The 18,496-nt window shown below is 50.0% G+C and overlaps 4 protein-coding genes across 4 annotated transcripts; 3 read left to right on the top strand and 1 right to left on the bottom strand.

Moving 5' to 3' along the window:
* Nucleotides 1–2,913: 2,913 nt before the first annotated feature.
* On the top strand, nt 2,914–5,139 carry POSPLADRAFT_1134790 (hypothetical protein; the record flags this gene model as incomplete). Its single annotated transcript, XM_024484517.1, has 13 exons — nt 2,914–3,100; nt 3,166–3,298; nt 3,351–3,542; nt 3,602–3,750; nt 3,806–3,915; nt 3,975–4,095; nt 4,150–4,163; nt 4,215–4,378; nt 4,434–4,456; nt 4,509–4,590; nt 4,640–4,756; nt 4,814–4,957; nt 5,016–5,139. The coding sequence occupies 13 exons, from the start codon at nt 2,914–2,916 to the stop codon at nt 5,137–5,139; spliced, it is 1,560 nt and encodes a 519-aa protein (XP_024341484.1).
* Nucleotides 5,140–6,315: 1,176 nt separating this feature from the next.
* On the top strand, nt 6,316–7,958 carry POSPLADRAFT_1031734 (hypothetical protein; the record flags this gene model as incomplete). The annotated part of the gene is made up of 6 exons (XM_024476810.1): nt 6,316–6,688; nt 6,744–6,870; nt 6,924–7,174; nt 7,236–7,292; nt 7,339–7,546; nt 7,616–7,958. 6 exons carry the CDS (start codon nt 6,316–6,318, stop codon nt 7,956–7,958), a joined length of 1,359 nt encoding a protein of 452 aa, XP_024341485.1.
* A 1,418-nt stretch (nt 7,959–9,376) lies between these two features.
* On the top strand, nt 9,377–10,525 carry POSPLADRAFT_1064882 (hypothetical protein). The gene is made up of 8 exons (XM_024481867.1): nt 9,377–9,459; nt 9,517–9,565; nt 9,624–9,675; nt 9,731–9,832; nt 9,886–9,897; nt 9,947–10,207; nt 10,263–10,276; nt 10,337–10,525. Exons 1-8 carry the CDS (start codon nt 9,404–9,406, stop codon nt 10,415–10,417), a joined length of 627 nt encoding a protein of 208 aa, XP_024341486.1. The 5' UTR covers nt 9,377–9,403; the 3' UTR covers nt 10,418–10,525.
* A 4,214-nt stretch (nt 10,526–14,739) lies between these two features.
* POSPLADRAFT_1112013 (hypothetical protein) lies at nt 14,740–15,724 on the bottom strand (the record flags this gene model as incomplete). Its single annotated transcript, XM_024483387.1, has 3 exons — nt 14,740–14,904; nt 15,053–15,230; nt 15,438–15,724. Coding segments are annotated over 3 exons (630 nt in total), but the record flags the coding sequence as incomplete, so codon positions are not given.
* Between the last annotated feature and the right edge of the window lie 2,772 nt (nt 15,725–18,496).

Here is an 18,496-nt window from a genome sequence, read left to right on the forward strand (position 1 = left end):
CTGACTTACGTGCGGAGTACTCCATGACACACGCCGGCTAGGAGTCGTGATGAAACGAGAGGCGTATATCTGGGAGTGTTTTGGTAGGGACGAGACGAGAATGTTTATCGATTGAGTGTTTTTACACGGCCTCAGAGCTCTGCAGTGTTACAGGGTGTTATCACCTTGCTTGATGTTGGTCCGACTTCGCGACTCCACTGCTACAGCTTTCAATTGATCACTTGGCTACCGAGTAAGCAGCGTCTCTCGGGTAATTCCGAGACACTAGAACAGCATCTAAGAGCGCCCAATAAGCGCCTATCCCTGGTCTACCGCACCGATTGCATGCAGAGAGCTATCGTGTAAACTCGCACGACGTGCACAGATGGACTTGATTCTGAGTTTATAATATAGGGTATGGCCCGACCCAGTGGTGTCTATTCGAAGTCGACGTACGCTCAGATTGGATTGGTCCGTCGACAGCATAGAATTAGCTATAGCTCTGTTATGCTGCTTGCACTACCTTATTGGACAAGGTGTCGATATTTGTACAAATTTGAGACCGAAATGAGTTCCGCTTTAAGCCAAGTACGATGCCTCGTCTTGAAGGTCAGAGCGCATAAATCGCATAAAGGAGTGTGTTGAAGCGCTTCAATGAGCATATACTGTCAAATTGAGAAAGGTGCCCACATCGCTGCCAATGATTTACCTCAAGTGGGGGGTATACCAGCTACAGCTCAAATAAGCAAGGTTAGCTTGATGTCGCACGTGCGAAAGGCTTAGTGCTCTCTTTGTGAATATCTAGGCAATCCTAAGAAGTGTAGACCGCCTGTCATCATTCAAAATGTCATTTCTGAAGAACATCAATTAAAAGCGCACCGATGTTGACGTGAACGCTTCTCTTGAGATTTGTATATTTAATAAAACAGACCCTACATTAACCGATCGTCCAGTGCTGGCACGGAAACATCGTCCTTTAGCTGTACCTGTATCGAAGACGCAAATACACCCGGGCCACTCTTCGCTGACATAAGAGTTCGCGTGGAAGAGTATGGTGGGTGGGATGGAGAGGATCATCGATTTGCGCGCACTTTCTGATATATGCACCAATAGTTGTCAGGTCACTTGGTGGACGTTTTATAATTCAGTTCGTCAAACCGAGCGTAGGCTTTCCAAACTCGGTGACCATTGATAGTACTGTAGTAGAGTGCCAATAACGTTCCCGGAACCTCCATTGATATCGTCACATATGATATTGTAAGCGTATAAGCTGCTAGCGTCCTGACCTCGGCGGCTCTGAGCAACTAGTACCGCTCCGAGATACGATCGGACATCCGACATCGACGGTCAGAATATTCCTGCTGAAGTTAAGTTACTAGTAATGGCAGAACCGCCATAGAATCCGTTCATTGAGACCCGAATTGAGAATAACAAACAAAATTCATTTCATGTTTGCCTGAGCTCTGTCAAACGCGTAAGGAACGTAACAGAGACTCGGTGGCATGCAAGGTACTACAAATAACACCAAATACGACGGTATGCGCACAATCCTAAATTCCAACAGAATGCTGCATTGTATCAAAACATTATTTCCATCCTGTTGATGTGCATTATAACACCTCGAAGCATATTCTTATAGTTCTCCTATGTGAAGGTAAGCTGCTAGATTCATCGGTGGCGCGGCATCGCCACGTGTGGCTCTCGGATCCAAATTCGGGCGCCCACAACGCAACTTCCCACGACAGTCAGTACCCTTGAAGTTACCACGTCTGTCATCCGTCTGCAACTTACGCATTGACTCATAGCAAGGATGCGATGTAAGTTTCTTCGATGTGCTCCAGGTCTATGTACCTCACATCCATAAAGAATGGACCTTTACCAACCTCAATGAACAAGCCCAGGACTGGCTGCTCAGAGGTCCTAGCTCCATTCGAGCCGTTGTCGCCGGACATACATATCACGTCGGCCTATAGCGATCATCATCAAGTCCGTGTCTTATCGGACACCAAGGCGCTCTTCCAGGGAAAATTCCGTATCAGTTGACGACGACGGACTCAAGGTTTCGATTCTCCCACCAACTCCATTACACCGACGGAAGTAAATTTCTCTGAATGTACCAGAGTCAAATTTCTATTACATTTATTTTGGCTCCCGTTGCCGTTCCCACAAAGCAAGGCCTGACTCAGAGGGCTTGACGGTGTCTCAGCTTGTCCGCTCTGCAATCGAAAGGCCTCAGTACCTTGCCGGGACGGCCTCCAATGTTCATCATTTCATGATGCATCTATCTGACGCACAATTCGCTTCAGCTCTCTCCATTTAGGAAAATCTCCGAGTCTGTGGTTCGGGTTCCCCTTTCTGCAAGGCCGCTCGGCTCCATTGCGTATGGATATCGCGAAATGCCCGCGATATGTTGTAGTTGGCAATATGTCCAGTGCTCGTACCATGACCAAAGCTTTTGTCAGGGTGATACTTACCGAAGCGTTATTTCCCCAACCTGTACTCTATCTGGAAAAACGAGTGGCGGAACTTGGTAGTAAGTCTATTGGAGTTCCATTGTTTTACACTACTAAAAGCCGAGACGCCAGGTACGCAAATGATAGAATTGCGTATACGTCGATTGCTTGGGCTCTCGGATCGCATTCTCAGCGTGGAACAATTATCAGACGAATGTTTGATGCCGCAGACCTCTGCGGCAGCGAGTCCATCAAACAGGTCAACGCATCGAGGCCAGCTATGTGTCCAGCTACTATGATCCGAATCAAGTCCACCTCCAAGGTTCTCGCATCTCTCGTCTCCACGGCCTTCTTAAGGCGCTCCGTGCCACTTCCCAGACGGCATGTCTCACGGGATATAAGCACTGATCTGCGAGACGCAGGCAACCAGCGCCCGTTCAGCCTACCTCATCGAACATCCATCACGTAGCGCTTGTCTTCAATGGAGACATTGGTCGCTGCTGTATTCGTCGTTCTCACACTTTCGCATGTCCTCTACACTCGATGGGATCGTGCGTATCGTTCCAAACTTCCTCCTGGACCTGTTGGTCTTCCCTGGATCGGGAATCTCTTCCAACTTCCCACGGATCATAGGGAGAGAACACTCTCACGATGGAGAAAGGATTTTGGTCAGTTGCGAACAAGGTTGCTTGGTGAACGAGTTCGAATGATGTTTATGCTTCACTGTGTACAGGTAATCTCATCTATGTGTCATTCTTCAACAAGCCCGTGATTGCGATCAACTCGCTGGAGATCGCGCAGGATCTCATGGAGAAGCGGAGTGTGCGGTACTCGGACAGGCCCCGCTTCGTGCACATTGAAGAGATGTGGGTAAAAGTTTGACTTGTCTCCCCGCTCGCTCTGATGTAGACATTCCAGGATGGGTTGGATGTCTCACTTGGGGCGAACAGCGGCCGATGACGAGTTCCGCAGACATAGACGATGGGTACAAAACGCATTCCTCGACAAGGCGACGCTCGCACACTATCATCCTGTGCAGCATAGGGAACTCTACATTCTTCTCGGGAAGCTTGTCGAGAGCCCTGACAAATACTGGAAACATTTCCGGCGGTAAGTCCTGGCGTGCTACATGTCTAGTTTGTTGCAGCCGTATAATTGCTTGCTTCCAGATACGTCGGAGCAGTCCTCATGGAGCTCGAGTATGGATACACTGTGACCTCAGAGAACGATGAGTTCGTCACGTTCGCTGCTGACGCGTTAGTGCGACTTGGCTACTGCGATTACCCCGGCATGGCGCTCTTGGACTTCTTGCCCATCTGTAAGTGCTAATCTCATCAACTGATCGATCGACGGGAATGTTCACTTCCGATCAGTCAGAAATCTGCCCTCATGGCTGGCGAAATTCCGAAAGGAGTCGGCAGACTATACACAAGTTGTAAGGCGCATGCGCGATGCTCCGTACAACTTCGTACGAGCTGGTATGGTAAGTCATGCTCACACCGCGGGCTACAGTGCGGATAAAATGATGTGGGATTGCTGTAGACTACCGGTACCGCGTCCCCATCGTTCGTGTCTGCCATTATTGAAGAGGCGTCAAGCAAGGGTCCCCTTACGCCAGACGTTGAAGAAGATATCAAAATTGTTGCTACTTTGGTGTACGGAGGTTGGCATCCAGGCAATATTCGCATGACTAGTCGCTGACATCTTATACCGTTAGCTGGTATCGATACGGTATATACGTACGAAGCAATTGGCATTCGTGACAATTGACCATGTCATTAGACCTACGCCACTTTGTCCACGTTCCTTCTTGCGATGGTGCGCTACCCTCGCGTATTCAAAAAGGCACAGGAAGAGATAGATCGCGTTGTGGGAAGCCGTTTCCCTGACTACGCGGACCGTGATTCTCTACCATACCTCGAATGTGTACTCAAGGAAGTTCATCGGTTTGTGCAGAAATACTCACTCGCTCACTGTGTATCTGATTTCAATGTCCCATAGCTGGCAGGTGGTGGTTCCGCTTGGTTAGCCATCGTGCAACTTGGAGAGGATATTTATTGAATCTTTTAACTCTAGGTGTCCCGCATAAGCTGACAACAGATGACGAGTATCAAAAGTACAATCTACCAGGAGGAGCTGCTGTAGTGCCTAACTTGTGGTATGTACTAACTGCCTCGTCCAATGAACTGTCTGAATGTGTTGAACAGGGGAATGAGCCGGGACCCCGAATATTACCATGATCCTGAGGAATTTTACCCAGAACGTTTTGAGGAGCGCCCTGATCTCCCTGACCCTCGAAAATTCGTCTTTGGCTTTGGTCGACGGTTAGCCGTAACCTAAATTATTCATTAGAGACGTACTGAACGTGCGTTTAATCGCAGAATCTGCCCCGGTCGCCTGCTTGCGGATTCGAGTTTCTACCTTGTTGCTGCCAACGTGATTGCAATGCTAAACATCCGGAAGGCGAGAGACAGCGTCGGTAACGAGATCGAGCCTGTTGTGGACTATAACTCTGGTTTCCTGAGGTACGCTTTCCAGTTTCCCTGAAGTGTATAAGCAGAGGTCAGTGACATGGATCGGTAGTCATCCGAAGCAATTCGCGTGCTATATAGAACCTCGCTCAGACAAGGTTGCTCAGATGGTCAAAGAGATGGCTGCTGCCAACGAGCCAAAGACGGGGCACTCTCTGCAAGGTTTGAAAGGTTAGCTGAGATGAAAGCTTGATGCATGCGCTCTTTGCGTCAACATTGTTACTGCAATTGCGCTTCGAAATCTATTTATAGAAAGCCTACATGTATGAGAAGACTGTGGTGTGAGCGGTAGCTGCAAAAAATACCCATAAACCTTCTAGCAAAGAGCTCGACGGTCTCAGGAGGCCTGTGAATGCGTGGAACTCGGAGTGCCGGCGATGTCATATATCACTTTAGCCCCGTATTGCTATGAGCTTCCCCCCTTATTGCTGACTTGATCCGCGTTGGTTTCGTCCCTGGTTCATGTCTAATCAGACTCCGCCGCGGCACCACTCACTGGCAGACCGAGTCCCATCGGCCTCTCTTCCTCCGCTTCCTTCATAGAGCTGGGCTCTTTGGAAACGCTGGACAAGCACATGAGTAGTTGCTAGCACCTGTAATTACTAGCCTCGCGTAAAATAACACCTTCTTTCATGCACCAATGTACCCAATACCGTGCCAATGTTGGCAGATGTCAACCACGGTCCACGAGCAGATCGCTTGAAACAGAACTGAGAAGTACTGCTGCCAATAGTATAACGAGCGCCAGCGCATGCCTATTTACTCATGACGCCTGTCGGCCCCTTGAGGGTACAATTTGTTGTCGAAGCGTCCTGTCAATCACCGCCGCAGTTGATTATCTGCATCTAGTGGGAGAGTTGCGTTCTCTATCTGCATCTCGGGCGGGCGGCCCGCCCCTCGTGCCTCTGCGGCGGCTTCTGGGAGTCTTAGTAGGGATATCTCCACGCCGAGAGCCCAGTCATCTTCTGATATTCGTGATCCATCGACACTTGATGCAGCCTACAGTTTACATACTAGGTACTCTTGCGCGGCTATCTCTCACCTGAGACGCGCTTCTGCTTCTGCTCTTCCTGGCTGATTAACGATGCGAAAGAGTCACAGAAGCGCTAGATTCACGAGGATCAAACCACATGTCTCCGTAACTTATTGTCGCTCACGAGTGATTCCGGTTTAGCACTGGCAGGGTCTCGGCATAGATACGATAGTGATCTGTCATACCTCGGTGGTAGAGCACCTATGTTCTCCCTCCAGCCGCCAATTGCTCGCGTTTGCAATATATATACGACATCATCTGTTACACTTCCTAGGTCTCCCACACACTCACATATCTGCATACCTCAACTTCCCTCGACATGTCTATTGCAGAAAAAGCGGCGCAGCTCCGCTCCCTTGTCCGTCTGATCTCTGATTCAGCGGAAGCTGTAATCGCAGAGTGGGAGACTGAGGGAGACACTCCCCATGACGTTTCCTTGGTGCCCCGGCTTCCATCAAAGGAATTGTTCGAAGCCCGCCGTGTCTTCATTGGGGCGTGCGGTATGGGCATGGATCTCGTGCACGATCCTTTTGTCCGTATGACGGAGGTGGCTGCATCGTTCTACAACTCTCAAGCTTTGCGCATTGCGGCGGAGACTCGAATCGCCGATGCTCTCAAAGACGCGAACCCGCAGAAGGGTGTTTCAGTCCAGGAGATCAGTCGTCAAGTTGGTATTGCGCCGGAAGGCCTATGTGAGTATATACTTATCGAATGTCGAGCGAATCACCCAACATTACCTAACTGTAGCGAAGATACTACGGACTCTCTCAAGTCTCCATATATTTGCGGAGGTCGAGGAGAACTTCTATTGCAATACCAATACCAGCCGGCATCTCGTCAATAACGAGCCGCTCAGATGCTGGCTAATGGTGCAGTTAGTAGCCGGCCGGGATGGTTATTCTTCAATATGTGACTTACCACCATCAGCTGCATGGAAACCTTCACCGCTGCGGGGAAGCTTCCGCAGGTTCTATATAACACAGTGGGCAAACCGAGCACCGGGCTCAGGTCCGCGTTCCAAACAGCGTACGACTATACAGGCAGCGTCTGGGAGTGGATAGAGGAGTCCATAGTCCAGCCGGATGGTACAGTTGGTCCAAGGCCAGAGCTTGACATCTGGCTCACCGGAATGTGGAAGTTCGGTCTTGAGCATGTTCAAGCCCCAGCTGTGTGTCTTGGTAAGTCTAGTCACTACAGGTTCAATGAAGTCGAACACCGTTGCTTACACGCGATATGAAGACTTCCCTTGGGAAGCTGTCGGCTCTAAGACTGTTGTTGACGTAGGTGCCGGAGTTGGTATGTTAGCCAAGACTTGTGTGAATAGCTTTCTGATTTCGTGTAGGTGGAATGAGCTTCGAGCTGGCGACGAGGTACCCCAAGCTGCAGTTTGTTGTGCAGGATCGCCCCGTCATACTGGAGAAGGCGAAAGAATTCTGGACTTCGTCCCTACCTGACGCCGGGGTCAAAAACCGAGTCAGGTTTCATCCCCAGAACTTCTTTGAGGAGCAGTCAGTCAAGGGTGCAGATATATACATATTGCGGCACATCATGTATGTGACACTTCGTCGCTCTCACCCCAGCACGATATACTAACGAGTGTATTGTTCATTCACTGATAGGCATGATTGGGCTGACGACGAATGTGTCACAATTCTGAAGAGCCTTCGCGAAGCTATGGGGCCCGAGTCGCTGATACTTGTTGCAGACAACGTCATGCAGACGACAGCGGGTTCTCCACATCTCAAGCCAGCACCAGCACCACTCCCCGCTAATTACGGCTTCGCTCACACTTTTGCCAATATGCACGATCTGTTGATGTTCAGCATGTTCAACGGAGGAGAGCGTACCGTGGGAGGATTTGAAAGCCTCGCGGTGCGTGCTGGATTGAAGGTGACGAGGGTGTGGGAATGTCGCGGATTCACATCGCTTACCGAGATGAAGAGAGATGATCATGTTGCATAGCTAGCGCAAGATTTGAGTATTATACAACCGTATTTTGTACTCAAACTCACTCATTGAACATATGGAACGCATTCTAAGTTACGTTTTCAATTCGGGACAGCTATCAGCTAGCTTGAGGTCGATCAGATGAGTGCAGTATGCGTATATTCGGCAGATCCGGGTATCTCATGCATGGCGAGCTGGATTACTTACGCGTACTTATTGGTCTGCGTTAGTGTAGGTGGCAGGACGTTGCTACTAGTAGGAGCAACATTGGTTTCCCACGCCCATTGCCGCGGGCGCCTTGAATATTTGAATATCCACGACCGCTGCTAGTACCGTCGAGTCCTGACGAGGTTCCATGTATCGGACAAATTGGCTAGCGCGCCATGTCGCTCCTATCTGACGGACCGAACCATTCTCCGATCCGCATGACAGTCAAATGTCCCATGATGCGAACACATACTGCGTAAAGTGTAGCGTGGATTAGACCTATTGGACCCTGCATTGACAGCGATGCTGATTCACTGCTCGGTACAGGAGGCGAGCGATAACAAACATTTGACGGCAACGTCTCAGATTAGAGATTCCTCAGAAACCAGGAACTGAGCATCCTTTGCATGTGGGTTTTTCTCCCTTATCACCAGTTTCACAGTCACCGGCAAGCACTAGTCACAGCAGACGGAAATATCTTGCACGATTTCTATGAATGCGCGGTGACTTGCGTATAGGCGCACGAAGACAACGGCACGTACCCGCATGTTCTGATGAAAGAATGTGGTTTGAAGGCGTGGTTTGTGAGCGCCGTTGAGGTCGAGACTTCGCAGCGCGCTGACCCGATTCTGCGACTTTACCTAGTGTGTACCATTCAAAGTTTGATAGAGTACATGACGCTGATTTCTGTTGAATAGCTTCTCGAGATGGTGGGGCTAAACTCCGAATAGTCTCCAGCCTGATTCCTAATTGCCGTGGATTCGCCGTTTGGTATGCCTGTACTCGCTATCACCCTCAAGAACCGTAATATCTCCTATACAGTGGCGTCTGCTACAATACAACGTGATACGTCAATATCACCATCTGCCTAATTTATCAAGTCTGCGTAGGTACCGCTCTGGGGTTGCAGGGAACCCTTTTTCATCTGTGACAGATGTAACAAGCTTACAAGCTCACAATATCAGAAGATTCCCTGCGCTTACTATAATTTCAGTATTTCAGGAATTGACTGGTGCTGTCGGTTAAGAGTCATGTCGCGTAGAGAGAATTATAACCAAACCTGATCGAGATCAGGAACGACGCTGTTACACAACAAGTCTAAACAGACCCATCCGACGTTATTACGCCATCTAGCCTTACGTCATGTGATGGTCCTCTTGCTTGAACCGCGATTTCTCGTTGCCTTCGCTCGCCTCGTTCACTCTTCGTCGCCATTGTCTTTGCGGATTCCTAGAACGTCATACTGTCGCAATATGTCGCAGGATTCGAAAATACTATCGGCGGAGGACTTGTCAACGTCTGAAGCCAAGTAAGCCGATGCGTCGGTTAGCGAATTTGCAGAATGCATAATTGAGACCCCCTTCAGATGGGTAAAACTGAAACGAATCCATTGGAGCGATCCGGAGGGCAAGCACGTATGCTGGATATAAGCCTGCATCTTGAGGAGAAATATGTGACTGATGCACATGTCAGAGAACATGGGAGTGTGCTGAGCGTACTACCAGAGGCTCTTCAGGGATCGACGGTAGAGATCTGATTACTCTCTAATCATTATTCAAAGCTGAGTATGTATCGCTAAGCTGTCGCAATCTTGGCGGTCCTTCGATCCGAACGCAACGCTTTCCAACCATCCACAGTCATTGTTGAACAGTTCCGTGCACCTGTGGGCAAGTATGTCGTCGGTCAGTTGAGAGACACAATTATTACAGTACTTTTCGTTGACCCGATCCCACAGAACTCCCCGCCGGTATTTCTCAATTTCTTATCGATACAATTTCCACTAAGATTCGATCTAGGTTTAATCGATGAGGGAGAGACTGCCGAGGAAACGGCTATCCGCGAACTCCATGAAGAGACAGGCTTCAAGGGAACGAAAGTTCTAGAGTCATCGCCATTACTCGTCTGCGACCCCGGAATGACGACGGCGAACATGAAGCTCATTGCAGTTGACGTACCGTTCCCGGACAAGCTCGAGGTATCTCAGCAGAAGCCAGAACCGGGCGAATTCATTACGGCACGGATTGTGGAACTGCATAAGCTTGACGAAGAGTTGAAAGGTATGAATTTTCATGACAAGATGATCTCCCTTCTGACGTGTTCCGATTCTCATAGCTTATGAGAGCAAGGTACGTTTGTCTATGAACGTTGAGAATCGATGGCTTAGACGAAATGTCAATCATACCTAGGGTTACGTGGTTGACGCAAGGCTGTCGCATTTCGCTTCTGGATACGTGATGGCAGAAAAGATCAGGCAGATGAAGTTTTAAAGTAAGTTCTCTGGGATACAGAGGAGCAACGCATCTCAATCCCCGAGTTACGCATTGGATGATGTGCCTAGTCTTTCATGTTTAATAGAATCGCTTAGGTCGTCCTGTTATCCTTATTCACTGGTAGGTACTATTTAGCTTACAGCCTCCCTTGCGCTCAAGCTCTGTCGATATACAAGCGAAGGGCATGTAAAAGTTCGTCCGAGACCCGAAGCGAGAACGATCAATGAAGATATATCGCGTTTGTCTGAGCTCTGTCAAACGCGTAAGGAACGTACAGGACGGCTCGCGCAAAGTCTACGAGGTACTACAAACAATGCCAAATACAGTGGCATGCGCTCGCCACAATCTCAAGTTCCAACAGGGCACACCGGTACATTTAAGTATAACACCGTCCATATTTGTCACAATCATCAGAACACTTTGTTGAAACAACAAAACTTATGCGCTGTTCTCGCGAAGTGTGGTTTGAGACATATCTTTGTCTAGATACAAGACAATAACTACAAGGTCGGAAAGAGGCAGACAGGGGATTTCTATAGCGTCGAGACGAAGGTTTCTCGCTCAGGATCGCATCGAGAGCCTAAGCGCAGCGCGTCTGAGGCGCAGAACGCGCGTTGCTTGTCTGTGTTTACACACGCGTGATATGCCGGGTGGCGGGAACACGGCAATCGACCATTGATACCGAGCTCACCGTAAGACAGGGCGTCGGATGGCGAAGTCCAGACGTGGTTATACAGAGCCGGCACAGGTCGAAGGGAGTGTCTATCCCACTCTCAGGAGACTACTGTGAGTTGGAACTTGAGATTGTGGCGAGCGCATGCCACCGTATTTGGCATTGTTGATCGGATTGGGAACATCCCGATAGATTTCGGGGAACCCTGCTCTCTGATTGAAGGGAGGTGACACGTGCCGACTTGGGAGATCTGCCAACTACCCGGTATGGCACAGTAAATAAATCACGAAGTGCCTAGTCGGCACTCCAATGACAGCAATTTCAACCACACTTAAATTCTACCCCTCGCAGGCACTTTCATTCGAACCAGTGTGAGATGAGTATACCTCGAGGCTACCCCGTGTTATTTCTAATACATGCTGATTGTATTGTACGTGTGATACATAATGGCTCTTAGTAGCGTCTTCCGCGTCCACGGTACGGAACCCCACAATAAAGTGCGGGTCGCGCGGTTGGGTGAAGCTTCTCCTCGCTCGGCAAGAGCAGGGCCCGTATGCAGGTACCATGTCTTATCATGTCCGCAAGAGGTCCTTCAAGGACCCCTTGCGGTTGAAGGACCTCTTGCGGACATGATACCTGCAGCCCATTGACTATACTGCAAGACAGGCTCGCGCCAGCAATCTCAGAGCGTCCACACCGTTCGGTTTTCCTAATGTTATTTGGAAGGCACATGCCTGTAGGAAGGCATTCAGTGTGCAACTGAGCCGCGCGGCGAGTGCCTACGTCTCGGACGAGTAATGAAGGATCAGCTTTCTGTAAACACAATGATACGAAGTGTCACGACGGTCAATTCGGTGAGTGATCCTCTTGGCACATTGAGATGCAACCTGCCATTATATACACCAATCGGGTGGTGCTTGTGTCCCGCTCCAGACCCCATAGCTGCTTCGGATGCCTACTCGGTCAGAATTTGGCTCACATGTGGGAGACTAAGAGCCTTGCTTGCCATTGTTTAGAGATTCTGTATTTAACTCGGGCGCATCTCACAGTTCACAAGCTCTGTGCTCCCCTACAGACACCCGCCGTTTCCACTCTACACTATGAGTCTTCCGTGGGAATACTGTGCCATCGCCTGTATATTAATATGTGCAGTCGGTTATGCTTTCGCCAGACAACGTGCAAAAGCTCCTCTGCCTCCTGGTCCAGCGCGACTACCGATACTTGGCAACGCGTTGAATGTCCCCCCTGAATCCCAGTGGCTCAAGTTCACCGAATGGGCTAGGATATATGGTATGTACGAACTTCATGAGCATTGTCTGTGTTTTTTCTTTACATTGTTCGAATATTAGGCGAAATCTTTAGTCTTTCAGTACTAGGCCATCCTATTCTGGTCCTCAACTCAGCCAAAGCCATAGAGGAGCTATTCGAGAAGAGGAGCACATTATATGCCGATCGCCCTCACATTCCGTTGGCAGGCGAGATGTACATCTGTCTCCCGTCTTTCTCCGTTTGCGTATGGCATTCACGCTCGCAACCAGGGTTGGATTCTCTTCCATACCCACGTTGTAACACTACGGCAGCCGCCACAGGGAAGGCCGTAAACTCATCCTCAACACTCTTAGTTCCCATAATCAGACAGATCTCCATCGGATACAGATAAACAAGGCCTCCTTGCTACTTTCTAGGCTTATTAGTAGCCCAAAATACTTTCGCTTACATTCCCGCTGGTAGGCGCTTTCGTCATATATGGCGATATTATGATCTGAACATTCGAAAGGTTTGTTGCTGCCATTGTATTTCAAATCACACACGGGCAACAAATTGATAACTTCGATCACGTCTTTATCAAGCTGGCGGAACAGGTAAACGAGGACTTTTCCTATGTGACGAGGCCTGGAAGCTTCCTGGTAGATACCATCCCCATTCGTGAGCATCTCGACGCTCCATGCATGGATTTCGTTGTTCAATCTGATGACTGCTTTGGTAGTGCAATATCTTCCGAGTTGGATTCCCGGGATGGGCTTTAAAGACTCTGGCAAAGGTGTACAGAGAGCGATTCTTACGCGTGTGCCATGAACCGTACGCCTCTGTGAAGGAACAAGTTGTAAGTCTTTATCGACTAGATATAAATAGTTGCACTGACGTCACTGGGTACAGGCCAAAGGAACTGCCCCGCCTTCGCTGGCAGCGAGGCTGATTGAGAATAACAGCAATCCCACGCCTGATGAAGAATGGTTCTATGAAACAACAGTAATGCAGTTCTACGCAGGTATGCTTGCATTTGTTAGATCTTAACGCTGCTGGTCCGTTGCTCCAGGGGGGGCAGACACAGTAAGATAGAGCAATTAAATCGAGTTTGAGTCAAGGCTGAACATCCACTCCAGACTGTCTCTTCTCTTGAAACGTTCTACTTGATTATGAGTTTGTATCCGAAAATACAGAAGAAGGCGCAGGCAGAATTGGATCGCGTCGTCGAGCCGGGACGCCTGCCAGATTTCGACGATCGAGCAAACTTGCCATACTTGGATGCAGTGCTGAAAGAGATCTATCGGTGGAATCCTACGGCACCGATGGGTAAGAAGACAGCTTTTCTCAATGCGTCCCACAGGTACTCATCGCGTGCATTCTGTAGCCGTACCCCATCGGGTCACGCAAGACGATGTCTACAACGGATTCCATATTCCGGCAGGCGCCACGGTGATTGCGAACACCTGGTACGCATGTTTCCCCGATGTGAGCACGCTTGCTGACGTCGATATCAGGGCTGTGTTTCATGATCCCTCGCTGTATCCAGACCCGTTCCAAGTCAATCCGGACAGGTATTCGAAACAGGAAGGCGGGTTGAACCCTGATCCTCGAAGATTTGCCTTTGGTTACGGGCGACGGTGAGATTACGCAGTGGTTTGCACAAGTATATCAGGGACTGACAGTCGATCAGAGTCTGCCCGGGGAAAGTCCTTGCAGACGACATTGTCTTCACACTTGTCGCTTGCCATGTGCCCTGATGGACAACCCATTGAGCCCGATGTGCAGTACACAGGAGGCACTATCAGGTGAGGGTACCATGTAGCGATGATAGTATTGACTCAAGCTGTTCTTGAAGTCACCCCGGCCCCTTTCAATGCACCATCAAGCCTCGTTCGGCGGAATCAGCGCGTCTCATTCAGAGCGCGGCAATGCATGTGGATTTTATGGACTAACCACCCGATATTTTACTGTGTATAACAAAAGTCTGCACCAAATCTACGCATGTGCTGTCTAGAACCTGCAAGATGCGCTGTGATCGGCCCTATAGACGACTATTTAGGTTACATGGCCTCGTGACCTTGCCATGCCGCCAGGGGACAGGCACGAGGCAGATGGGGCATAGTGATCCGTGAGAGACGCAGAGGTACGAACGTGAGTGACAATCATTGAAGTCCACTAGATTAGGAGCTTAGCATAAACACATCATCGAGGCTTCTGCGGCCTACCCGCTGCTTACAAACGGAAAGACTGACGTTCGTGGTTGACTATTACACAATATATCACAGTATAAGCACGACGTCGCGCACAACTAACGGACTCATCCTGTGCTTGGTATACTCTTGTGAAAGCGAGAGCTGATCTGTAAGAGCGATTTCTCACCCGTGGTGGGATCGATGACTTCTACGACCCGCTGGTTGTCCTCGTTTACACGGATACGCGTCCAGTGTGTCCGTCTCAGATCCGTGCCAAGGCCATCAAGGCCGACTGCAAACAACTCCATCGACGGAATGTTTTCGGAGACGAGCCGGGGTGACGAATGCAACCGCTCCGGCTCCATGGCGATCTGCAATGAAGTCTCATCCATAAGGCTGGATATGGTGTTTGCCTGAATCTTAATGCAGGCGATACGAGCCGGACGCAGGAAACGTAACATATTCTCCTGGAGCATCTACAAGTCAGGGACTGTTCGTTCAGACACAGATATGACAAACCGTCCATTGGGCGAGTGTCACTTCTCCCAAATTTGGCACGAGTAAGTCCAGCAATGACACTTCAAGAACACGGAGCCTCGGTAAGTTGACCAATAACGTTTCACAGAACGAGGGCTTGCATGTCCCTATGGTGATCGAGAGCCGGACGGGTGACAGCCTCTGTACCATGGGCAGATGCCTTTCATCAAACAAGAATTCTGCGTCCAAATGGTGAATTTGGTATAGAGTCGGCCATGTGCTGTGAACGTCAATATGCAAATAATTGAGAGTAACCCACCATGTGTGTACTTTACCGACTGGATATCGACGAGGTGTCATGTCGCAGCGAGACATGCATAACTCCCGTACATTCTGAAACGTATGCACCAGTCCAGAGACACCTCACCAGCGGTAGAGATCAAGCTTTTTCAGAGACTGCATCACAGGGATTCGGCTTCTTTGCAATCCTAGCCTCCGTCCATCCAGCCAAGAAGTGGCATAGCAGATCTCTAGAGTTTGAAGGTTGCTCAGGCGTGTCAAACCCTCGAAAACATCTATAGGGTCCAAATCACCGTGTGCCATTGTCACGGAAAGCTTCCTGAGCATGGGATTCACCTGTCCGAGCATCGAGAGTGCGCGATGGGTCAGCCAGCTCCCCAACGACAGCTCGGACAGGCTGGAGAGAGACGCCACTCCGGATCCGATGCGAGTTTGTTGATTAAATAGCTCTTTCGCTCGCGGGAGCTCGAGAGATTGTAGATTTGTTGTCTGCTCGAGAATATCCGCCACACAGGAGAACAGATCCATACGGCTCTCACAATAAGACTGCATATAAACCTCGTGAATTCGAGCGTCTGGACCCAACGCAAGGAATGAGTAGGCACTTCCTGAAGCATATGCGCGTGGAAGCGCAAGACTTGATCGTAGCTATGAAAGCTGACCACCGAAAGAACCTGGCGCATAGCGATGCTACGGATACCTCGCGCCGTGCGTGACAGCTCCAGAGCGTCCTTTTGCGCGAGAGGAATGAGACAATCGCCAGGAGGACATCGTCGTTGAGTGCCAAAAGGAAACGTCCGTTGGCCACTGTCGTCGATTTCTGTGTTGCCCTAGGTTGGTCCTATGAGCCCGTATGTTCACGCCATGCCCAGGAGCGTATGACGGTCAATGCAAGAAGTCGCCTACTGTGGCGGATACAACCTGTGGCGGCAGCTGTTACGCCAAAAGTGGCGAGTTGCGGTGTTTGCCGAAGACGGTCACTGTGGCGACACCAACTTCAGCGGCCCCTTCTAAAACACCAGACGTAATATGTGCAATGAAGTACGGTGTAGATAAGCAACCAATATAACACCACTATCTAGGTCTAATGATACACACGTTGAACAGGGAGCACCCCACTCCGTGTGTCCACTGGCACTCAGCTCTGTTCGTCCGCCCGAGTCTCCATAAGTTCCCGCTTGAGGAGCTCGTCTGCGAACTTGACGTCCCGCTTGACCTCTATCCGAAGCGTGCCCTTCGCGCGGTGTGCATTCAGCCATATCTACTTGTACCCGATGTGGTACTGCATCGCGGGCCACCATCGCTTCGTCAGGCTGTTCTCGGGATCCGCCCAGCCCTCCCACTCGAAGTATGTGGCGTGCCATCGAACCGGGCCTCCTTAACCTGTTCGACAAGTTCTGCCGCCATTGTTAGAGGTTTCACGCTCAGAGCCTGCGGGGTCTGAACCTGGACCGGACCGAACTTCGGAGACGCTCTAAGTGCAGTACCGCTTTCGGGTATACTTATTTATCCGTGCGGCGCCGCGCACGATGTCAAGCGTGCTGATAGCGAGGGCTTCAAGCCTTGCCTTGATAGAGCAAGCAAAACTTCAATTAAGAGAATGAATACAACTCGAAATCATGATCACAGTGCGGTACTACTACTTCGATTTGTGGCTTCAGCTCTCCACACATCGAGTGCTAGATGACCGGTCCCTACAGCAATGAATGAATCGCGAGGTTCCTAGTTTGTACGCCAATGACAGCAATTTCAACCGCAATAGAATTCTCCTCTGAACCCCTCGAGGCTCACAGATGGCTCAAAGATCTGCGAGAGGTCCGGCACTTTGTTGCGCCCGAGCTGCGGCGCGAGATGGAAGCTGCACAGAACGTACCCCTGCGCCCTCGCAGTGACTTCGTCGCGCTATCTTGCATCATTTCGACGTTCGTCTTGCATCACCACCCACCGATCTTCCTTACCCCGTGTAGCCCGCCGGTGAGGCCTCGAATCTTCACATCGCATTCAATAATGTAGGCGATGCTACGTAGTTTTATTCATACACGTGCATCCACGTCACATGGATGCCGTACAAGATTGCTTGTAATCCCCACATAAGTACATATCCGACCAATACTTACGGCACGGTCCTAAGTGCCTTCCCATAGGATTTGGAGTGTCCACTAAGCGGGTATCAACAGGTTTACGCAATCTGATGTAACACAGGCTGACATGGACAAACACTGGAAACGACAGTATGGCGAGTCGTGTTGCCAGGCACCGGCCTTTGAATTGTTCGGAGAGGCTCAATGATATGTGCTCAGCTGTTGTCAATGATTTGGCCAATAACTTGGATGTGAGCGGAGGACAAATCTGTAATTGTAATAAAAGTCGTGCATTCAAAAAAAAGACATCAGGAAAACCGGAAGTAATTAAATAAAATTGCCGCTCGCGGAAAACAAGTTGCTTTGAAGCGCCCTAACGTGACTGAAGGTCACTTATGACTAAGCGTAAGGCAGCCGTGGCTCGCGACAGCCAATCAAAGTGTAAAGCGTGACGTACTTTAAGCGCTTGACACGAGCGGTGCTGTCCGAGGAGGGGAGGTACACAGTTATCTGAATGCTGACTGAGCCCGTTCATTCGGCTCCTCTGGCGACTCCAGTAACCCAGCTGTTAAAGGTTCAGAATGACACATTGTTTTGCCTCGCGTCGCTCCATCAGTGCGTCGGAAACCTCTAGCACTTTCAGTAGAAACAGTGCGGGATGAGTGCGCCTCGAGGCTACCCCGTGTTATCTCTGATACATACTGATTGTATTGTACGTGCGATACATGATGGCTCTTAGGAGCAGATTCCGCGTCCACGGTACAGAACCCCACAATAAAGTGCGGGTTACGCGGTGTCCATGCTGCCATACAGGTTTCGGGAGGACCTAGTGGCGGAACTTGGACGGGGTTGGGTGTAGCTTTTCCTCGCGCGGCAGGAGCCCCGCATGTCTGCGACTATCATGTCCACAAGGGGTCCTTCGAGGACCCCTGGCGGCTATAATACGCAGCCCCATCGACTGCAAGACAGGCTCGCGCCAGCAATCTCAGGGTGTCAACAACGTCCGGTGTCGTAGTGGGGGTTTTGTGCTCGTGGGATCAGAACCCGGGTGTTGTCGACGTTAGTACAGCCTCCTCGTGGACTGAGAGTTCGGGATCAGATTAGA

This window comes from Postia placenta, assembly GCF_002117355.1.
Source record: "Postia placenta MAD-698-R-SB12 unplaced genomic scaffold POSPLAscaffold_3, whole genome shotgun sequence".
NCBI lineage: Eukaryota > Fungi > Basidiomycota > Agaricomycetes > Polyporales > Adustoporiaceae > Rhodonia > Rhodonia placenta.